This window comes from Mustela erminea, chromosome X (genome assembly GCF_009829155.1).
Source record: "Mustela erminea isolate mMusErm1 chromosome X, mMusErm1.Pri, whole genome shotgun sequence".
Classification (NCBI taxonomy): domain Eukaryota; kingdom Metazoa; phylum Chordata; class Mammalia; order Carnivora; family Mustelidae; genus Mustela; species Mustela erminea.
This window is the reverse complement of record NC_045635.1, coordinates 60,343,864-60,362,619: the sequence shown is the minus strand read 5'-3', so window position 1 is coordinate 60,362,619 and position 18,756 is coordinate 60,343,864. Positions and strand designations below refer to the sequence as shown.

The 18,756-nt window shown below is 36.2% G+C and overlaps 1 protein-coding gene across 3 annotated transcripts in view; it reads left to right on the top strand.

Moving 5' to 3' along the window:
• PHKA1 (phosphorylase kinase regulatory subunit alpha 1) overlaps positions 1-18,756 on the top strand; it is a 150,786-nt gene that overhangs the window by 63,939 nt on the left and 68,091 nt on the right. For all 3 annotated transcript variants that reach the window (XM_032331389.1, XM_032331388.1, XM_032331390.1), the window contains exon 14: positions 6,902-7,036. In XM_032331389.1, coding sequence (XP_032187280.1) covers positions 6,902-7,036 — 135 coding nt within the window. The remainder of the gene's footprint in view (positions 1-6,901; positions 7,037-18,756) is intronic.

The window sequence follows — 18,756 nt, the reverse complement described above, 5'->3', positions numbered from 1 at the left end:
TCATAGTGTTGTGGTCAGAAAAGGTGCCTGGTATGACTTGGACCTTTTTAAATTTGTTGAGACTTATTTTGTGGCCTAACATGTGATCTCTTCTGGAGGATGTTCCATATGAACTTGAGAAGAATGTGTATTCTCATGTTTACGATGGAGTGTTCCAAAAATATCTGTTAAAACCTTATGGTCTAGTGTATCATTTACAACCACTTTTTCCTTGTTGATTTTCTGTTTGGATGAACTGTCCATTGAAGCAAGTGGGGTGGTAAAGTCCCCTACTATTATTGTATTCCTGTCAGTTAGTTCCTTTATGTCTGTTATTAATAGTTTAATGTTTTGGGGTGTTCAGTGTTTGGTGTATAAATATTTATAACTGTCGTATCCTCTTTTGGACTGTCCCCTTTATTATTAAATAGTGTCCTTCTGTGTCACTTGTTATAACCTTTGTTTTAAAGTCTAGTTTGTCTGATATAAATATTGTTACCTCAGCTTCCTTTTGACCTCTGTTTGCATGATAAATGTTTCCCTATCCCTTCACTTTTAATCTGCAGGTGTCTTTGGGTCTAAAAGGGGTCTCTTATAGGCAGGTTATAGATGGGTCTTGGTTTTTTATCCATCCTGTCACCCTGTGTCTTTTGATTGGAGCATTTAGTCTATTTACTTTTAAAGTACTTAGTTAGATATGTATTTATTGCAGTTTGTTTACTTGGTCTGTGGTTGTTTTTGTAGGTTTTTCTCTGATCCTTTCTTCTCTTGCCTTCTTTCATGGTTTGTTGCCTTTCTTTAGTGATACACTTGGGTTCCTTCCTCTTTATTGTTTGCATATCAGTGGTTTTGGATTTGCAATTACCATTAGGTTTGTGTATAACATCTGCATATAGCAGTCTATGTTAAGTTGATTGTTTACATTTAAACCCATTTTTTATTCATGTCCCCCCACATTTTAGGTATATGGTATCATATTTTACATCCTTTCATTTTATGAATCCCTTGACTGTTATTTACAGAAATACTTATTTTTACTGCTTTTGTGTTTTTTACTTTTGATACTCTCACTTATGGTCTTTCCTTTCTACTCCTTTCTTGTAGAGCTCATTTAGTGGTCATGAACTCCTTTAGTTTTTATTAGTCTGAGAAACTCATTATCTCTCCTTCTATTCTGAATGATAGCCTTATTAGATAGAGTAACCTTGGCTGAAGATTTTTTCCTCTCAGCATTTTGAATATATCATGCCATTCTCTTCGGGACTGCAAAACTTCTGCTGAAAAATCTAATAGACTTACAGGGTTTTCCATATAAATGTCTTCCCTCTTGCTGCTTTTAAAATCATTTTTTAATACTACTTTTTGCTATTTTCATTAGTATGTGTCTCAGTGTGGACTTCCTATGGTTGGTTTTTGTGTGGGGATCTCTATGCCTCCAAGATGTGGATGTTTCCTTCTCCAGATTAGGGAATTTCTTATTTCTTCAGATAGATTTTATACCTCCTTTTCTCTCTTTTCTTCTGGGATCCCTATAATGTGAATGTTATTACACTGATGGCCATCACTGAGGTCCCTAAAATTATTCTGTTTGTATACTTTTTTTCCCTCTCATTTGCTCAGCTTGGTTACTTTCCATTACTCTGTCTTCCAGGTCATTAATTCATTCTTTTACTTCCTCTAGCCTGCCATTTATTACATCAAGTGTATTTTTAATTTCCATTATTGTTTGTTTCACCTATGATTGGTTCATTTTTATGTCTTTGTTAAAGGTCTCCCCAATGTCCTCTACTCTTTTCTCAAGGTCAATGAGTACCTTTATGATCATTACTTTAAATTCTCTATCAGGCATACTACTTATATCTGTTTCACTTAGCTCTCTTGCTATGGTTTGGTCCCTTTCTTTCTTTTGTGACATATTCCTGTTTCCTCATTTTGTCTACTCTCTGTTTCTGTGTTAAGAAAGTCAGCTACTTTTTTTGCTCTTAATGATATTGGCCTTATGAAGAAGAGGTCCTATAGAGCCCTGCAGTGTAGTGTCACATTCCCAAGGACCTGGCGCTACAGGGAGTATCTTCTATGTGTGCTGTGTATGCCCTGCTATTGAGTCCTGGCCTCTTTTTCCTTCAGTCCAGTTGTCTGCAGAGGCTCTCTTTGCCTGTTGTGGTCAGTGTTTGCTCCTCAGTTGGGTGGGGGCATGTTTTAACAAGGTGCACACCTGTCAGCTTGCAAAATGAGATCTGCCACAACCACTGGAACTTCAGCCCCACAGAACATGTGGATTGGGAGATAAGGTGTTGGTGGGGTTTGCACTTGTATTCTAGGGGAGGACACTTGCAGCACCATGACTGAGGCAAGCGTGACTGGAAAGGGCAAATCTGCCCCAGCACAGGAGTGAAAGGGTTTGGTGTAAGCAAGTTAGGTAGCAAGTTTCAGAGCTGTGCTGGTTCCTGGGCATGTGGTTATGTTTTTTGCCGAGGGGTAGAACCTCCTTCATTCCTAGAGGGGTCTCTCTGTGATCCCTGCCTCTCCAGGACATGCTCTGAGATGAGTAAATAACTCTCCTTCCCATCTGCCCCCAGCATTTTCAAACTGCTGCTTCCATGCTGTATCTCTGCTGGCTGTTTGTCCTGTAGTCTTTTAAAGGGCAGGGACTCCACTTCCTACTGCTCTCTGGGTTCTCCCAGAATCAAGATTCCTGATTTTTTAAATTCCAGGCTTTAAGTCCTGCCGGTTGTAAGAATTCACAAAATTCAGCCCCTCTCACTTTCAAAGCCAAACATGGAGATTCATCTTCCCTGTTCAGGCTTCCCAGTGTAACAGTCTGTTTTTCGCCCTTCTCTGTGCTGCCAGCTTCCTCCCCACTGTAGATGGCCATGGTCCATTTTGTAGTGAAGAAAGTCGGACTTTCTTCGGTGTGGCCTTTTCTCTACCTTTAGTTGCAGAGTTTATTCTGCCAGTCTTCAGATCGTTTTCTGGGTTGTTTACACTGATGTGAGTGTTATCTAGTTGTATCTATGGGATGAGACAAGCTGAGGGTCCTCCTACTCTGTCATCTTCCCACCCTCTTCCATTCTGCATTTTCTGATCCTGTACCTGGCCTGCTAAAACTACTAGAAAAAAAAATCACACAAATGAGCAGATGTAATTCTGCACTGTAAATCTGCACTGTGATTCTGCAATCTCCAACTCAACTAGACTCACAGTGCATCTTGCTGCTCCTTGCTCTTACTGTTACTCAGCATTTTCATTTTTTTTCAACCAGGATTCCAAATCTGTTTTCAGCCCCATCCCTTACTTTCATCCTCTTCTTGGCCTACTTTTAAAAGCAGCTTCCTTCCTTCCTTCCTTCCTTTGGTCTATCTTAATCTAGCTAGATAATCTTAATATTCTGATTGTTGTCAGTTTCCCAGTCCCCCACCACAATCTTGCTTATATTTTCACTCATCCTTGTCTCCTTTTCTCTGGTCTTAGAAAGGGTGTTTCCTTCTAATGCTTGATCCTATCCTCTTCCCCAGCATTCCTAGAAACCTACCCTTTCCTGTTTCTTCAAACTCTTCCTCTCTGTTGGTTCTGGTTTTTAGTTTATTTACATATTCATCTCCCTCTATTTATCCTTTCTTTCCTTTCTCATCTGAATTTCCACTTTATATTCCATGCATTCTACAATCCTTTCCAGTCCTGCTTACTATTCCTCTGAAAATGCTTTTGCTTAAGTTATTGAAAAATTCAGTAGGTATCTTTCAACCTACATCTTAGTAGATCTTTCTGTTTCACTTATGGTTTATCTTTCTGGAAACTCTTAACTCCCATGTCTTCTGTGATACCATCCCTTGGATCTTCAACCTAAATTTTGCAATTTTCTGTCTCAATCTGGGCTTCCTATTTTCTTTGCCCCTTAAGTGTTGGTATTTCTAGTTCTGTCCATTGACCTTCTGACTTAGAATATTTGTTCTTGTCTCTCAGTCTCCTCCTATTCCAAATCTTCTCCCTTTTCTTATCTCCTTGATTCTTCGCTCTCAGGAGATGACTTCACCTCCTATACCATAAAGAAAATATAAGCCTTGGGACAAAAACTCATTTCTACACCAGGCTTTTCTTCATCTGCCCATTTCTTATATGTTGAGCTTCCTCGAGGTTATATTCTGGGTTCTCTTTTCTTTTTCTCTATGTATTCTCCTTGACCCATCGCATATCTATATGCTAATGACTCCTGAATCTATATCACTGTTCTTTAAGATAGCCCCACTTGGATGTTTTACATGCACTTGAAACTCAACATGTCTAAAATTACTCTAGCTGCACCCTCCTACTATTATATCACTCATGCCTGCTTTTCTCCCTATGTGCCTGTGTCATTAAAGGCACAGCATTCTCTTACGCATTCTCTTAGTTACACATATAAATACCTGGGGAATCATTCTCAATATCTCCCCCCCTCACCTCCTATATTCAATCAGTTAACAAATCCTGATTTCTTTACCTTCTAATTGACTCTGAAATCCATCTAGTCCTCTCCAGTATAAATGCCATGATCCTAATGTAAGTAATCAGCATCTCTCACTTGCCTTAGTGCAATAAATTTTTAAGTGGTATCCCTGTCTTCAGTCTAGGCCCACAACAGTCTATCAGTTTATTCTTTAATCATCAAACATGAATATGTTCTTTTTTAAGGTACAGTTATAGATATATTAATCCCCTGATTACAACTCTCAAAGGGTTTTCATTGCCAACCTCCTTCACATGGCTTATAAGGCCCTTTATGATCTGGTGCCTGACCCTGTCTCTGTTGTCATTTTTTTGCAATGACCCCTTCACACTCCATGCTTGTGCTGTAAAGAACATTTTATAATTCCTAGATCTGCCCTGTTCCATGTCGCCCTTGAACCTTTGTCTATGCTGTTTCTTCTATCTAGAACAACTCCCTTACTTTTACCTTCTCCTCTGCCAGATTAATTTCTATTCAGCCTTCTAGCAGAACTCAGTATCAGCGTCATTTTCTCCAGGGAGCATGTCTATCTCTATACTCCCTGCATTTGGCTCTACTTAGCACATAGGTGGAATTTCCTAAATATTTTATTAAACATAAAGTTTAAAAAAAAAAAAAGCTCTGCTCTTGGGGTTGAAAGTGTTCCTAGCACCCCAAAATATTGTTCATTTGATTCTCTTTCAGTGCATTGCCCTCTGCAGAGCCCTGAAGCTCAGTAGAATGCAGTTGGGTAATCATTGCCCAAAGAAAATTACAAAATCCTTAAAGTGAAACATATGCATTCCATAAAGATCTAGCCTCTGTCTGCCTTTCTGGATTCTTTTTTTTTTTAAACCACTGTGCAAAATATTTTAGGCAACAACAATATTGAAGTATATGTAGTTCTCTTTACCACCACACATATTCTTTTTTCATTTCCATGTTTTGTGATTATCATGTACTTTATACCTAAAATGGATTTCCCCATCCCTATTCCCTTCTTTCTCCTGGCTAAAGTTCATTCTTTCAAACTCAGCTTAGACATCATCTCTTTCAGAAAGTTTTCTGAAAGCACTCTCCTCCTGTCCCAGACTTGATAGGTGTCACTCTCCAGGGCTTACAGTGTTTTGTGCATCTCTCTAGTTACCTAGCAGCTTATTTTATAATTGGCTTATGTGTATGTCACTTCCATCACACTGTAAGCTCTTAAAGAGAGAGACTAACTTATCCATCTCTTTATCCTTAGTGCAAAAATAGTACTTTGTCCATTTAGGTGCTTAGCAAATGTTTGTTAATGAATGAATGGATGACCATGTGTGTTTTCCTGGGCTTTCCTTAGCCCACTATCATTCTTCCTTTGTTTCTTTTCCCTGGAGAATCTTTGTCATTTTCATGTTTCTAGTTATAAGTAATCGAGATTGTGTTATGTCCAGGGGGCCCTATGATTGCCATAAGCTACATATCTTGACCCAGACCAACAGCAACACAATACCATGAGGCTCCCAAGATAGAAAGACATACACACACACACACACACACACACACACACACACAAATATACACGAAAGAAAATAGCAAAGAAAAAGAAAGTGCACTCTGTTAACTAGGCTTTTGTTCCAAACACTCAACATAGAAAATACTAGTAAACTTAAATGAACCAAATGGTACCTTCATTTTCGCGTAAACCCAATTCAGCACATTTACCAGCACTGGAGAAACAGAAATAGGGCACATATTTGCTCTCAGTCCTTAGTGTCAAGCTAACTGAGGCCCCACTCAGATTATTAGCTCCCAGCCAGGTATTTGTCCCCTAGAGAGGAAGTAAACAGAAGAGTCAGGGAGCTGGCATGACCTTCTCCCTTGTGACTGTGATAAGCACTTCAGAAAAATGAATATAACAGGAATAAAAGGGAGCTGTCCAGGCTTGGCAGGCTCAGAATCTAGAGCCTATCCCCCAACCCCAAAACAACCATATGCAGTTTTAACTATTGCATCTCAATTCTTTATTCCCAGTTTCCCTTGTCTTCTACCATTCTCTGGCTATAGAATAATTCTTATTATTTGGGTGTTCTTTATTACCCTCAAAATCCTGTCTGGTCTTAAGGATATGAAAGAGCCTTGGAACCAAAGCTGTAACATATCTTGTGTTGGATTTTTTTTCCCCTATTAAATGTGGAATCTCAGGTATAAAGAGTATGGAATTCTCTAGGAGCACCTTGCACTTAGCCAAAAAAGCAGAATCTAATACTTTAGGCATGAGTCCTTTTTCCTTTTCCATTTAGATAATTATGTTATGTACCTAGCATGATACTTGTTTCATCAAACTTCCTCAATAACTGTTAATTTCTTCCCATTTTCATTCTCTTCCCTCCAAAAGAAATTATGTGGCTTGAGAGATTTTTAGGTTCCTATTGAAATAAAAGTTTCTGTTGACCTCACCTTCTTTCCTTTCTGTAGTTTCCATTCTAGCCGAGACAGAAGAAATCAAGGCCATCTTGAAGGACAAGGGGATTGATGTGGAGACCATTGCTGAGGTATACCCTATCAGAGTACAACCAGCCCGTATTCTCAGCCACATTTATTCCAGCCTAGGTAAGGAGATCGGCCTTAATAATCAGTCATTATAATAATCAAAGCATTATTCGGTATAGGCTGGTTTCTTTTCTTTTTATTTTTTTTTTTAATCTTGTACTGCTTTATTAAACTGGATCTGAGAAGGAATTCAGAGTCTCTGGAACCTAAGTTTCTAACCCAGTATATCCTGAGCAAGCTTGATAATTTTGAATGTGTTTATGAATCCAGTATATAGGGTGTGACTGTTAGCAAACAATACTGTATCTTCATTCCAAGTGCATGCTTAGCTAACATGTTCTCCCCTTTCTTGAGGCATATATTTCCATTCTGAATACATGTTAATTTTATGTAAAGCAATAGCCAAGGAATATTTTTTTAGGTCTTTTATACCATGTCATGTAATGAATTGGTTGACAATATTACAAAATTCAACTTAATCTAATACTTATTTTAATTATTACTCAATTTTTATCTAATTTATTAAACTTAATAATAAACACATTAAGCAGATTACTACAAATTACGAAGTTATACAATTTATTACAAATTTGACATTAAACAAATCACTGCACCTTTAACTTAAAAAAAGGCTCTGCAAATTTCAAAACTACTCTTGTGGAAGACTGATTAATGGCCCCCAAAAGCATATAGGTCCTAATTCATGGAACCTATGAATATTACTTATATAGCAAAAGAGACTTTGCAGGTATGATTAATGTAAGGAGCTCAAGATGAGGAGGACTGTTCTGGATTTTCCAGGTAGACCTTAAATGTAATCACAAGTATCCTTATAAAATGAAAGCAGAGGGAATTCAGACAATAAAAGGCAGTGCATGTGACAACCGAAGCAAGAGATTAGAGTGATATAGCTATGAACCAAAGATTTGCAAGGAATGACCAGCCCCTAGAAGTTAGAATTGGCAAGGAAGAGACTCTCTCCTGGAGATTCCAGAAGAAACCAGCCCTGTTGACACCTTGATTTTATTTTCAATCCTAAAAGACTCATTTTGGGCTTCTGACCTCCAAAATTGTAAGAAAAGAAATATGTGTTGTTTTAAGCCACTGAGTTTGTAGTACTTTATTAACAGCAGGAATAGGAAGATTTTGGTACTAGGAAGTGGGGTGATACTGTAACAAATATTTTAAAAATGTGGAAGTGGCTTTGGAATCAGGTAATGAATGGATAAAGGCTGAGAGAATTGAGTCACATGATAGAAAAAATCGATATTGCTTTAAACACACTGTTGGTAGACATAAGGATGCTAAAGGCATGGCCAGTGAGGGCTCAGAAAGAAATTAGAAACATGTTATTGCAAACTTGAGGAAAAGGATCCTTGTTGTAGTGACAGAAGGATTGTTCGCTGAACTGTGTCCTGTTTTATGTGGAAAATATAACTATAAATTATATTAATATGGATATGGGCATAATATAATATAATATGAGGATATATATAATATAATATAATATAATATAATATAAGGATAATAATATCCCTGGATATGAAGGAGATTTTCAAGCAAAGTGTTGAAATCATGGCCTAATTATAGTACAATATTATAAATGCTGTAGTAATGGTGTTATGTATAAAGCACAGGGCAAAGAGGATAGATCTGGGAAAGTCATAAAAATCATGATTTGATAACTTATCAAATGGGTGAATCTTCAAAATTTTATCATAGTTACAATTTCACAATAACAAAATTGCTTTAAGCATACATCAAGTGACAACTATAATACAAAAAAAGAGAGATTTCTTCACCAGGTGTGTTCATATATATGTGTATGTTAACTAAATGGGAATGTTCGCCTCACCTCAAATATTGCATTTCATGTATTTCAGTTCCAAAATATATTTTTAAAACATTTTTAAAGTACGAGATTAATTGGGGCACCTGGTGGCTCAGATGGTTCTAACTCTTGGTTTTAGCTCAAGTCATTGATCTCATGGTTGGGGGATGGAGTCCCATTGGGCTCCATGTTCATTGGGGCATCTGCTTCTCTCCTTCCTCTCCTTTTGCCCTCCCTCTGCTCACGCGTACTCGCTTACTTGTTCTCTCTTAAACAAACAAACAAACAAACAAACAAATAAATAAATAAATCTTCTTTAACAAAAATACGAGATTAATCAAATTTAGGAACATAAGAACTTCATAAATATTCAACTTAGATCTTTATATAATTCTAACTCTTTTCTAATCTGTTAGTGCACATAGATACATTTACAGTTACAGTGTATGCATATTAATTTGTGGTTTTTTTCACTTACTCTTTCATGTGAGTATTTTTACATACTGAAAGAACTATATATTATTCCTTCAAGCTAAACTAATTATTCCCTAATTATTGGGTACTTGAATTGTTTCCAATGTTTTTGTCATTCTATGAATGCCTTTGTATAGGCTTTCTTACGTATACTTCTGTTTCTTTGGAGTATATTCTCAGAAAAGGGATTCTGGATAAAAGAGTATGGACAACTTTGTAGTTCTTATTTTATGTTGCCAGATTATTCTTTAGAAATACCAACCAATTTTTAGTGGCATCAGTAAATACAAATTATACCTTTTTATTTTTACTACCCCACCAACATTGAATTTTTATCATTTGTTTTTGTTAGATTAGTAGTATTACTACACATGCTATTTTAATTGCCTTTCTTTAATTCCCAGTGAGGATATGCATTTCTTCACTTTTGCTCTACTTTTTTTTTGAAGTTGTGTTTCCTATGGCTTGCATATCTAGCAGGATCGCCACGTTTTCATATATAGTTAACAATTCTCTTTTTCCATTTTATTTTATTTCTTTTCAGTGTTCCAGCATCCATTGTTTATGCACCACACCCAGTGCTCCATGCAATATGTGCCCTCCATAATACCCACCACCAGGCCTACCCAAACCCCACCCCCAAAACCCTCAGTTTGTTTCTCAGAGTCCAGTCTCTCATGGTTTGTCTCCCCCTCCAATTTCCCCCAACTCACTTCTTCACTCCATCTCCCAATATCCTCCTTGTTATTCCTTATGCTCGACAAGTAAGTGAAACCATAGGATACTTGACTCTCTCTGCTTGACTTATTTCACTCAGCATAATCTCTTCTTTAAGTATACCTTATGGTAAGCTTTTATCAATGAAGTATATGTTTTCTGTTCTGTAACTTTCTTTAGATAATTATTTTCTTGCCTTTGTGCAAATTTTTGAACATCAAATACATCCATTTTATCAGTTATATCTTTCATTTCTTCAGGAATTGTAAATTTATCTCCTAGTTTCATTTGAATAGATGTGCTATTCTCATTTTCTTCAGTTTTCATAAATAGTAAGTTATGATTACAAATTGAAATGTATGTGTTGAATGAAGGGAACTGGAAAGAAGGAAAAAGATAAAAGTCACCTATAATTCTAACACTCATAGGAAGCCACTGTTTTTGTTTTGGAATATTTGCTTCCAATCATTTTTTTTTTGTAAAATAAATACACACTTGTTTTTTAGAAAAACAGTGTCAGAAAGAACAGTTTTTGCTATTTGTACTTTGCAACATAGTAATAATGTATGATGAACCCTATTATCTTTTTTTAAATAACCTTTTACAATGCTATTTTAATATTTGTGTTAGCATGATATCAATTTTTTAGACATAAAGAATATTGCTAACTTTGCTGAGGTACTCTCTCTTCAGGGTTTTGGCTTCTCAAGTCCTGGCCACCTTAATTATTTTCTAATGCCCTTGATAATAAATTGTTTTTATAAATTAAGTAGACTTTTTTCTATTTATTTTGTAAATTATGTATATTCCTTTATCACTTTTCTATTGGAAAATTGTCAATTTCTTATTGCTTTAAATAAGATTTTTTATATATTAGGCATGCTAATACTTTTTCTTCCATATGTTATTGCAGTACTTTTCTATTTTATTATTTGCCTTTTAACTTTGTATTTAATTTTGATATGTTAATGTTTTACATAGTATAATTGTCTCCTTTTTGGTTTCTTTACTGTTATGCTTAGAAAGATAGATTCATCCCTATGTCATATACATTTTCACCATCTTTTCTTAGTTCTTTACAGTTACAATTTTATATTTAGCTCTTAGTCTAGAATTTTAATTTTAGTTTATCTTATGATGTAAGAATCATAATTTGTTTGCCAAATACTTAGCCAGTCTTCCCAGCACTATTGATTGAATAGTTCATATAAAGAGTTTTGAAATGTTACCTTAATCATTTACTGTACATATATAGACTCTCTAACACATGTATGTGTGTGTATGTTACTTTTTGGTGCTGTTGGTCACAGTTTCTCCTTTCTTAGCACTACACTTTTTAAGTTTTCAACCTTCAGGCTCTTTAATAATTGGGGAAATGTAAGATGAAACAACAATGAAATAAAAACTTTTTGTCATCAATTTTACAAAAGTTAAGTTTTATATTACCCATTACTGGTGAATATGTGGAGAAATGGACACTCTTAGCACTCCTGGTAGTAGTGTAAATCAGAGGTAATTTGGCATTACCTATAATTTTTTTTTAATTTTATACACATATCTTTGACTAACAACCTTACTCATAGGAATCTACCCTATATAGTACTCACACATGTAAACAAGGATGCATGTACAAAGCTATTCATTACAACATAATTTGTAATGACAAAACAACAATTAGGAGCAACCTAATGTGTATGAACAAGAATGGTTGAATTATGTATGATATGTTGTGCCACAGTTAAAAAGAATAAGGTAGACTTTCAGCTTCCAGCTGTGAAGTGGTTTGTATCAGACTACTCTTCATACTAAGAACAGCTATAATGGCTGTATTTAAAAGATATAGGTAAATAAGGGCATTAGAAAATAATTAAAGTGGCTAGGACTTGAGAAGCCAAAACCCTGAAGAGAAGAGTACCTCAGCAAAGTAAGCAATATTCTTTATTCTCTGTGCAGTTTCCCTTTGAGGCATTTGCTTCTTCTTGAGCTGTGCTTGCATGGGATGAGAGGCCAAGAAATGAAGGATAAAGTCTCATGCTAGGAAAACAAAACTTTTATTTCAGGAACTTTCTTTGTGGAAGAAGCTGTGATAAACACTCCAGTTTTTCAGTTGAGTCCCTGAAGGGTGAGCTACACCCTAAAAGTAAATGCAAATCACAAATAGACCAGTTTCCAGAAAGCCTAAAACACAAAGCCTAAAACACAATCTTCTCAGTCACTGAATGGACTAAGGTGATCTGCTAGTGGTGTATCTACCTGCCAAAATAAACTAAATCACCTCTGGAAGAAAATAATATTATCTAGAGCCTCTACAATTCTTTGTACAATGTGTTCAGCATTGAAAATATATAATAAGATATGCTAGGAAACCAAGTAAACAAAAGCCAAAAAAAAAATACAATCAAAACAGATATACAAACTTCTATTTAACATAGTATTGGAAGTTCTAACCAGAGCAAGTGGGCAAGCAAAAGAAATAAAAGGCATTTAAGTCAGAAAGGAAAAAGTAAAAATGTTTGCAGAGTACATGGTCTTATATGTAGAAAACCCTGAAGATTCTCCTAAAAAAAAAAGAACAATTTCAGCAAAATTGCAGGGTTCAAAAGCAACATGCAAAACTTAGTTGCATTTTTAGGCATTAATAGTACATAATCCAAAAGGAAAACTAAGAGAATAGTTCCATCTACGAAAAAAAGGATCAAATAGAATTCCAAAACTAAAGATTACAGTAACTAGTATTGGGAATGCAATAGATGGGATTAACACCATATGAGAAACAGCAAAAGAGAGGATTGGTGAACTAAAAAATAAGTTAGTAGAAAATATTCAGATTAAAGCCCAAAATAGAGAAAAGAATGGAAAATTGTAAAAGCATTACAAGACAGATATAGTAGAGGGTCTGGAGCCCAAGAATAAGAGGAAATAATGGAACAGAAACTGTATTTGAAAAAATAATGACTAAAAGCTTTTCAAAACTGACCAAAGATATTAATTCACACATTTAAAAATGCTAAAAATCTGTGAACAAGATAAATACAAAGAAAAAAAACCTAAGCCTTTAATAATCAAACTTCTGGAAATCAAGAAAAAGAGAAAAATCTTAAAAATAGCCAAATTTAAGAAAAGATACATTGCTTTCAAAGGAACAATGATCAAACTTATAGCTTACTTTTCAACAAACCAATGAATTCCACAGGACAATGAATGACACCTATAAATTACTTGGAGAAAATAACTGCCAGACTAGAATTTTATATCCAGTGAAACTATCCTTCAGAAATAAAAATGATATGGGGTGCCAGGATGGCTCAGTTGGTTAAATGTCTGCCTTTGGCTCAGGTCATGATCTCAGGGTCCTGTTATTGAGCCCTGTATTGGGCTCTCTGTTCAGCAGGGAATCCACTTCTCCCTCTCCCTGTGCTCCTACCCCCTGCTCATGCTCTCTCTCTCTATCCCTCTCCCAAATAAATAAATAAGTAATCTTTAAAAAGAAGAAATGAAAACAATATAAAGTCATGTTCAGTAAGTAAAAATTGAAAATGTATCACTAGCAGACTCATAATAAAAGAAATACTAAAGGGAGTTCTTTAGGCCCCCCCCAAAAAAAAAATCCCAGACAGAAAAATAGGAACGCAGGAAAGAATAAAGAGAAAAAGAAATAGTAAATATAAAAGACTATTGACTGTTTAAAGCAACATTAATAACAGTGCTTTGTGGATGAAATAAAAGTAGAGATGAAATAAATGACCCAAGTGGCAAAAAAAAAAAAAAAAAAAAAAAAAAAAACCGTTCAGGCAGAAAATGAATGGAGTTAGTGTTGTAAGATTCTTGCATTATTCAAGGAATAGTAAAGGTACCAATTTAAGGTACACTCTAATCAGTGACGGATGCATGTTTTAATCTCTTGGACAGCTTTTTTCAAATAGTTTTCCACAAAATTAAACTACTAGAAAATGGGGTTTTTCAGTTCCCCTAGGGGTTGTACATACTAGTTCCATTTTTAAATGCAAAGAAGGTAAGTTAATACAGACAATCAGTGCCTTAAAAATTAGAGCATAATACTCTGGTGGAATCTGGTTGAGAAGAGCTGTTATGGAGTAACCATCAAAGGAGTAATGAAAGAATTACAAGCTAGTGGGGTTAAAATGATGTATTAAATTTTGTGACTAATCCAAAAGTAAATGAGGAAAAGAAAGGAATAAACAGAACAAATGGAAATTCTGTAGTAATTTTTAAGATTTAGGTTTGCTCGGAGATGAAGTAGGAGAACCCCAAAGTTCACTTCGTCCATGAGTGCAACTAGATAACACTCATATCACCATAAGTAGCCCAGAAAAATGATCTAAAGACTAGCAGAACAAACTCCACATCTAAAGGTAGAGAAGAGGGCACATCATGGAAGTATTAAGGGCAAAGATATGATTTAGGTGAAGACAGATCATGACTACCTGTGGTGAGGATACAGCCAATGGTGTGGAGAAGAGCAAGAAACAGATTTTCACACTGGGAAGCATGCAACAGGAAGTACAAATCCCCATAACATTTACCTTTGAAAATGAGAGGGATTGAATTTCATTAGTTCCTAAAACCAGTGGGACTTAAAGCCTGTAATTTTAAAAATTGGCAGGCTTGTCTCTGGGTAAGCCCCAAAGGCAATAGGAAGCTGAGTGCCCCCCTCTCCGCAGCCCCGCTGCCAAAGAGGCAGCACAACAAACAGCCCATGCTGATACAGCATAGAACCAACAGTTTGAAAAACACCAGGGGCAGAAGGGATGGTGAGTGATTTGCTTATCTTGAAGTGTGGCCTGGAGAGACAGGGATCATGGGGAGACCCCTTCAGGAACACAGGAGCTGGCAGGTGCTATTTCACTCCCCCAGCCAGCATAAACATTGGCTACTTGTAGAAACAAGCACAGCACTGACACTCATTACCTAACTTTCTTACACAGGCTCCCTCCTCCATGTGTCAGCATCTCTAAGCTTCCCAGTCCTGCTGGCCTTGGTCCAAAGGATATCAAAAAAGAAAGCCAGGGCAGCAATACTTATATCAGACAAAATGGAATTTAAACAAAGACTATAACTATAATATATATAACAAACATATCAGACAAAATAGAATTTAAACAAAGACTATAACTGTAATATATATAACTCTAATATATATTGATAAAGAGGACTACCCAATAAGAGCATATTAACAATTGTAAATATTTAGGCACTGAACATGGGAGCAACCAAATACATAAAACTATTAAGGAAATAATGAATATCAATATAACAATAGTAGGGGATTTTCCCACTCCACTTAACACTGATGTGCATATTATGCAAACAGAAAATCAACAAGGAAACGGGCTTTGAATGACACATTGGACCATATGGATTTAGCAGATATTTTCAGAACATTCCATTCTAAAGCAGCAGAATACACATTATTTTCAAGTGTACTTGGAACATTCCCCAGAATAGATCACATATTAGGCTACAAAACAAATTGCAACAAATTCAACAAGATCAAAATCATACCATGCAGCTTTTCTGAACATAATGCTATGAAAATAGAAGACACAAGAAAAAATCAGGAAAGAACACAAATACATAGAGGTTTAAAAAAATGCTACTAAACAATGAATAAGTCAACCAAGAAATAAAAGAAGAAATTTTTAAAAGCACCTAGAAACAAATGAAAATGAAAGGACAATGGTCCAAAAAACACTTGGGATGCAGCAAAAGTGGTTCCAAGAAGAAAGTTTATAGCAATAAACACCTCAAGAAGAAAAAAAAATGTCAAAGGGAAACAACCTATTCTTACACTTAAAGGAGCTATAAAAGAAAGAACAAACAAAACACAGACACAGCAAAAGGAAGGAAATAAGATGAGAGTAGAAATAAATTATATAGAAACTAAAAAAAACAATGACACAGATCAATGAAACCAGGAGCTCATTCTTTGGAAAGATCAACAGAATTAATAAGCCTCTAGCCAGACTCATCAAAAGGGGAGAAAGAGAGAGAGAGAGAGAGAACCCAAATAAACAAAATCAGAAATGAAACAGGAGAAATAACAACTGACACCACATAAATGCAAGAGAATATTATGAAAAACTATATGCCAACTAATTGGACAATTGAGAAGAAATGGACAAATCCCTAGAAGCATGTAACCTACCAAAACTGAAGCAGGAAGAAACAGAAACTTTGAAAAGACAAATTACCAGAAATAAAATTGAATCAGTAGCCAAAAATCCCCCCCAAAAAATAAAAGTCCAGGACCAGAGACCTCCACAAGCAAATTCTATCAAAAATTTGTGAAGAGTTAATTCATGTTTATCTGAAACTATTCAAAAAAAATTGAAGAAGGAAAACTTTCAAATTCATTCTGTGAGGCTAGTGTCATCCTAATACCAAAATCAGATGAAGACACCACAAAAAGAGAACTATAGGCCAATAGCTCTCATAAATGTATGTGCAAAAATCCTCAACAAAATATTAGCAAACCAAATCCAACAAAACATTAAAAATCATAGCGAACGATCAAGTGGGATTTATTCCTAGAATGCAGGGGTGGTTTAATATTCACAAAAGAATCACATGATGCATCACATCAATAAGAGAAAGAATAAAAACCATAATTCAATAGACGGAGAAAAAGCATTTGACAAAGTACAACTTCCATTTATGATTTTTAAAAACCTCTCTTGCAACCTGGGTTTAGAGAGAACATACCTCAACATAATATGGGCCTTGTATGAAAAACTCACAGCCAACATCATACTCGGTGGGGGAAAAATAAGAGCTTTTCCTGTAAGGTCAGGAACAAGACATGAATGTCCACTCTCACCACTTTATTCAACATAGTATTGGAAATCCTAGCCAAGCAATCAGACAACAAAAAGAGAAGTCACCCCAGTCGGTAAGGAAAAGTTAAATTCTCACTATTTGCAGGTGACATGATACTATATATAGAGAACACTAAAGAGTCCACCAGAACACATAAATGAATTCGGGCAAGTCTCAGGAGATAAAATCAATGTGCAGGAATGTGTTCATTCCTATACATTAATAATGAAGCAGCAGAAAGTAAAATGAAGGAAACAATACCATTTAAAGTTGCACCAAAAACAAAACAAACTATTGGGACTGCATCAAAATAATAAGCTTCTACAGAGCAAAGGAAGCAGTCAACAAAACTAAAAGGCAACCTATGGAATGGGAGAAGATATTTATAAATGACATATCTGATAACAGGTTAGTATCCAAAATATTTAAGAACTGATAAAACTCAACACCCAAACAACAAGTAATTTTAAAATGGGCAGAAGACAAATAGACATTTGTCGAAAGACTTACACATGGCAAACAGGCACATGAAAACATGTTCATCATCACTTCCCATCAAGGAAATGCAAATCAAAATTACAATGAGCTCTCATCTCACACCTGTCAGAATAGCTAAAATCAACAACAGAAGAAACAGAGTGTCGGTGAGGATGTGGACAAAAGGAACTCTCATGCACTATTGGTGGGAATGCAAACTAGTGCAGCCACCAGTGGAAAATAGTATGGAGAACCCTCAAAAAATTAAAAATTAAACTATCCTATGATCCAGTAATCACACTACTAGGTGTATACTTAAAAAATAGGAAAATGCTAATTCAAGGTGATACATGAACACTTAGGTTTATAGCAGCATTATTTACAATAGCAAAATTATGGAAGCAGCCACATTTCCATTGGTAAATGAATAGATAAGATAGGAGAGAGGAGGATGACAGCAAAGTCTAGGCTAACCTCACCCCTCAAATACAACTAGATCACTATTAATCCATCCTAAATATCCCAGAAATCAACCTGAAGACTGGCAGAACAAACTCCATAACTAAAAGGAGTAAAGAGGCCACATTGAAGTAGGTAGGAAATGTGGAGATGTGGTTTAGGGGGGAAACAGATCCTGGCTGTTGCAGAGGGAATGGAGCCATTGTCTTGGAGAAGGGTGAGAGGGAGGGGAGCTCACAAGGGATTGCACAAGAAGAATGTTTCCCAATAGCAATTGGCTTAGAAAGCTAGAGCAGCTAAATTTCGTGAGTTCTTAGAACTAGCAGAGCTTGAAGCCTGGAGTTTTAAGTATCAGCAGGCTAGGCTGGGATAAGACTCCAGAGAGCACTGTGCTGCTTCTGGAGAGAAGGCAGACAAACAACCCAGAGGAATACAGCATGAAAATAATGATGTGAAAATTGCCTAGCGCACACATTGGGGACATTATTTGCCCTTCTTGAGTGTCCCTGAAAGGCAACATTCATGGAGAATTCTGTTGAGGAAAAAGCTGGCTGGTACCATTTCCCTCCTCCATCCCCCAGCATAAACACAGAGCCACTGGCTGGAAACAGCCATGCAGATACTGGATACCCAACCCCTTGCATTACAGTGGAACTGCCTTTCTCAGGCACATTTTCCTCTGTCCCAACACAACTGGCTCCTCCCCCAGAAGACTAGCACAAAAGACTGCCCACACCACATGTCCCAAACAGAGAGTTTTACGGGGCCTCAGTTCTCACGTAAGCGGTGTCAGGTCTCATTTCACAAGAGGACTAGAGCACACCAGTTAAAACTCATCACATTCAATCCATGGAGGAAACAATATCCACAGAAGGCAAGGAGAGCCTCTGCAGATGACAAGCCAGAAGGATAGAGCAATAGCAGACACAATAGTAGAGCACAAACAATACACACAGAAACTTGCCAAGCCAGAAGGGAGAGGTAT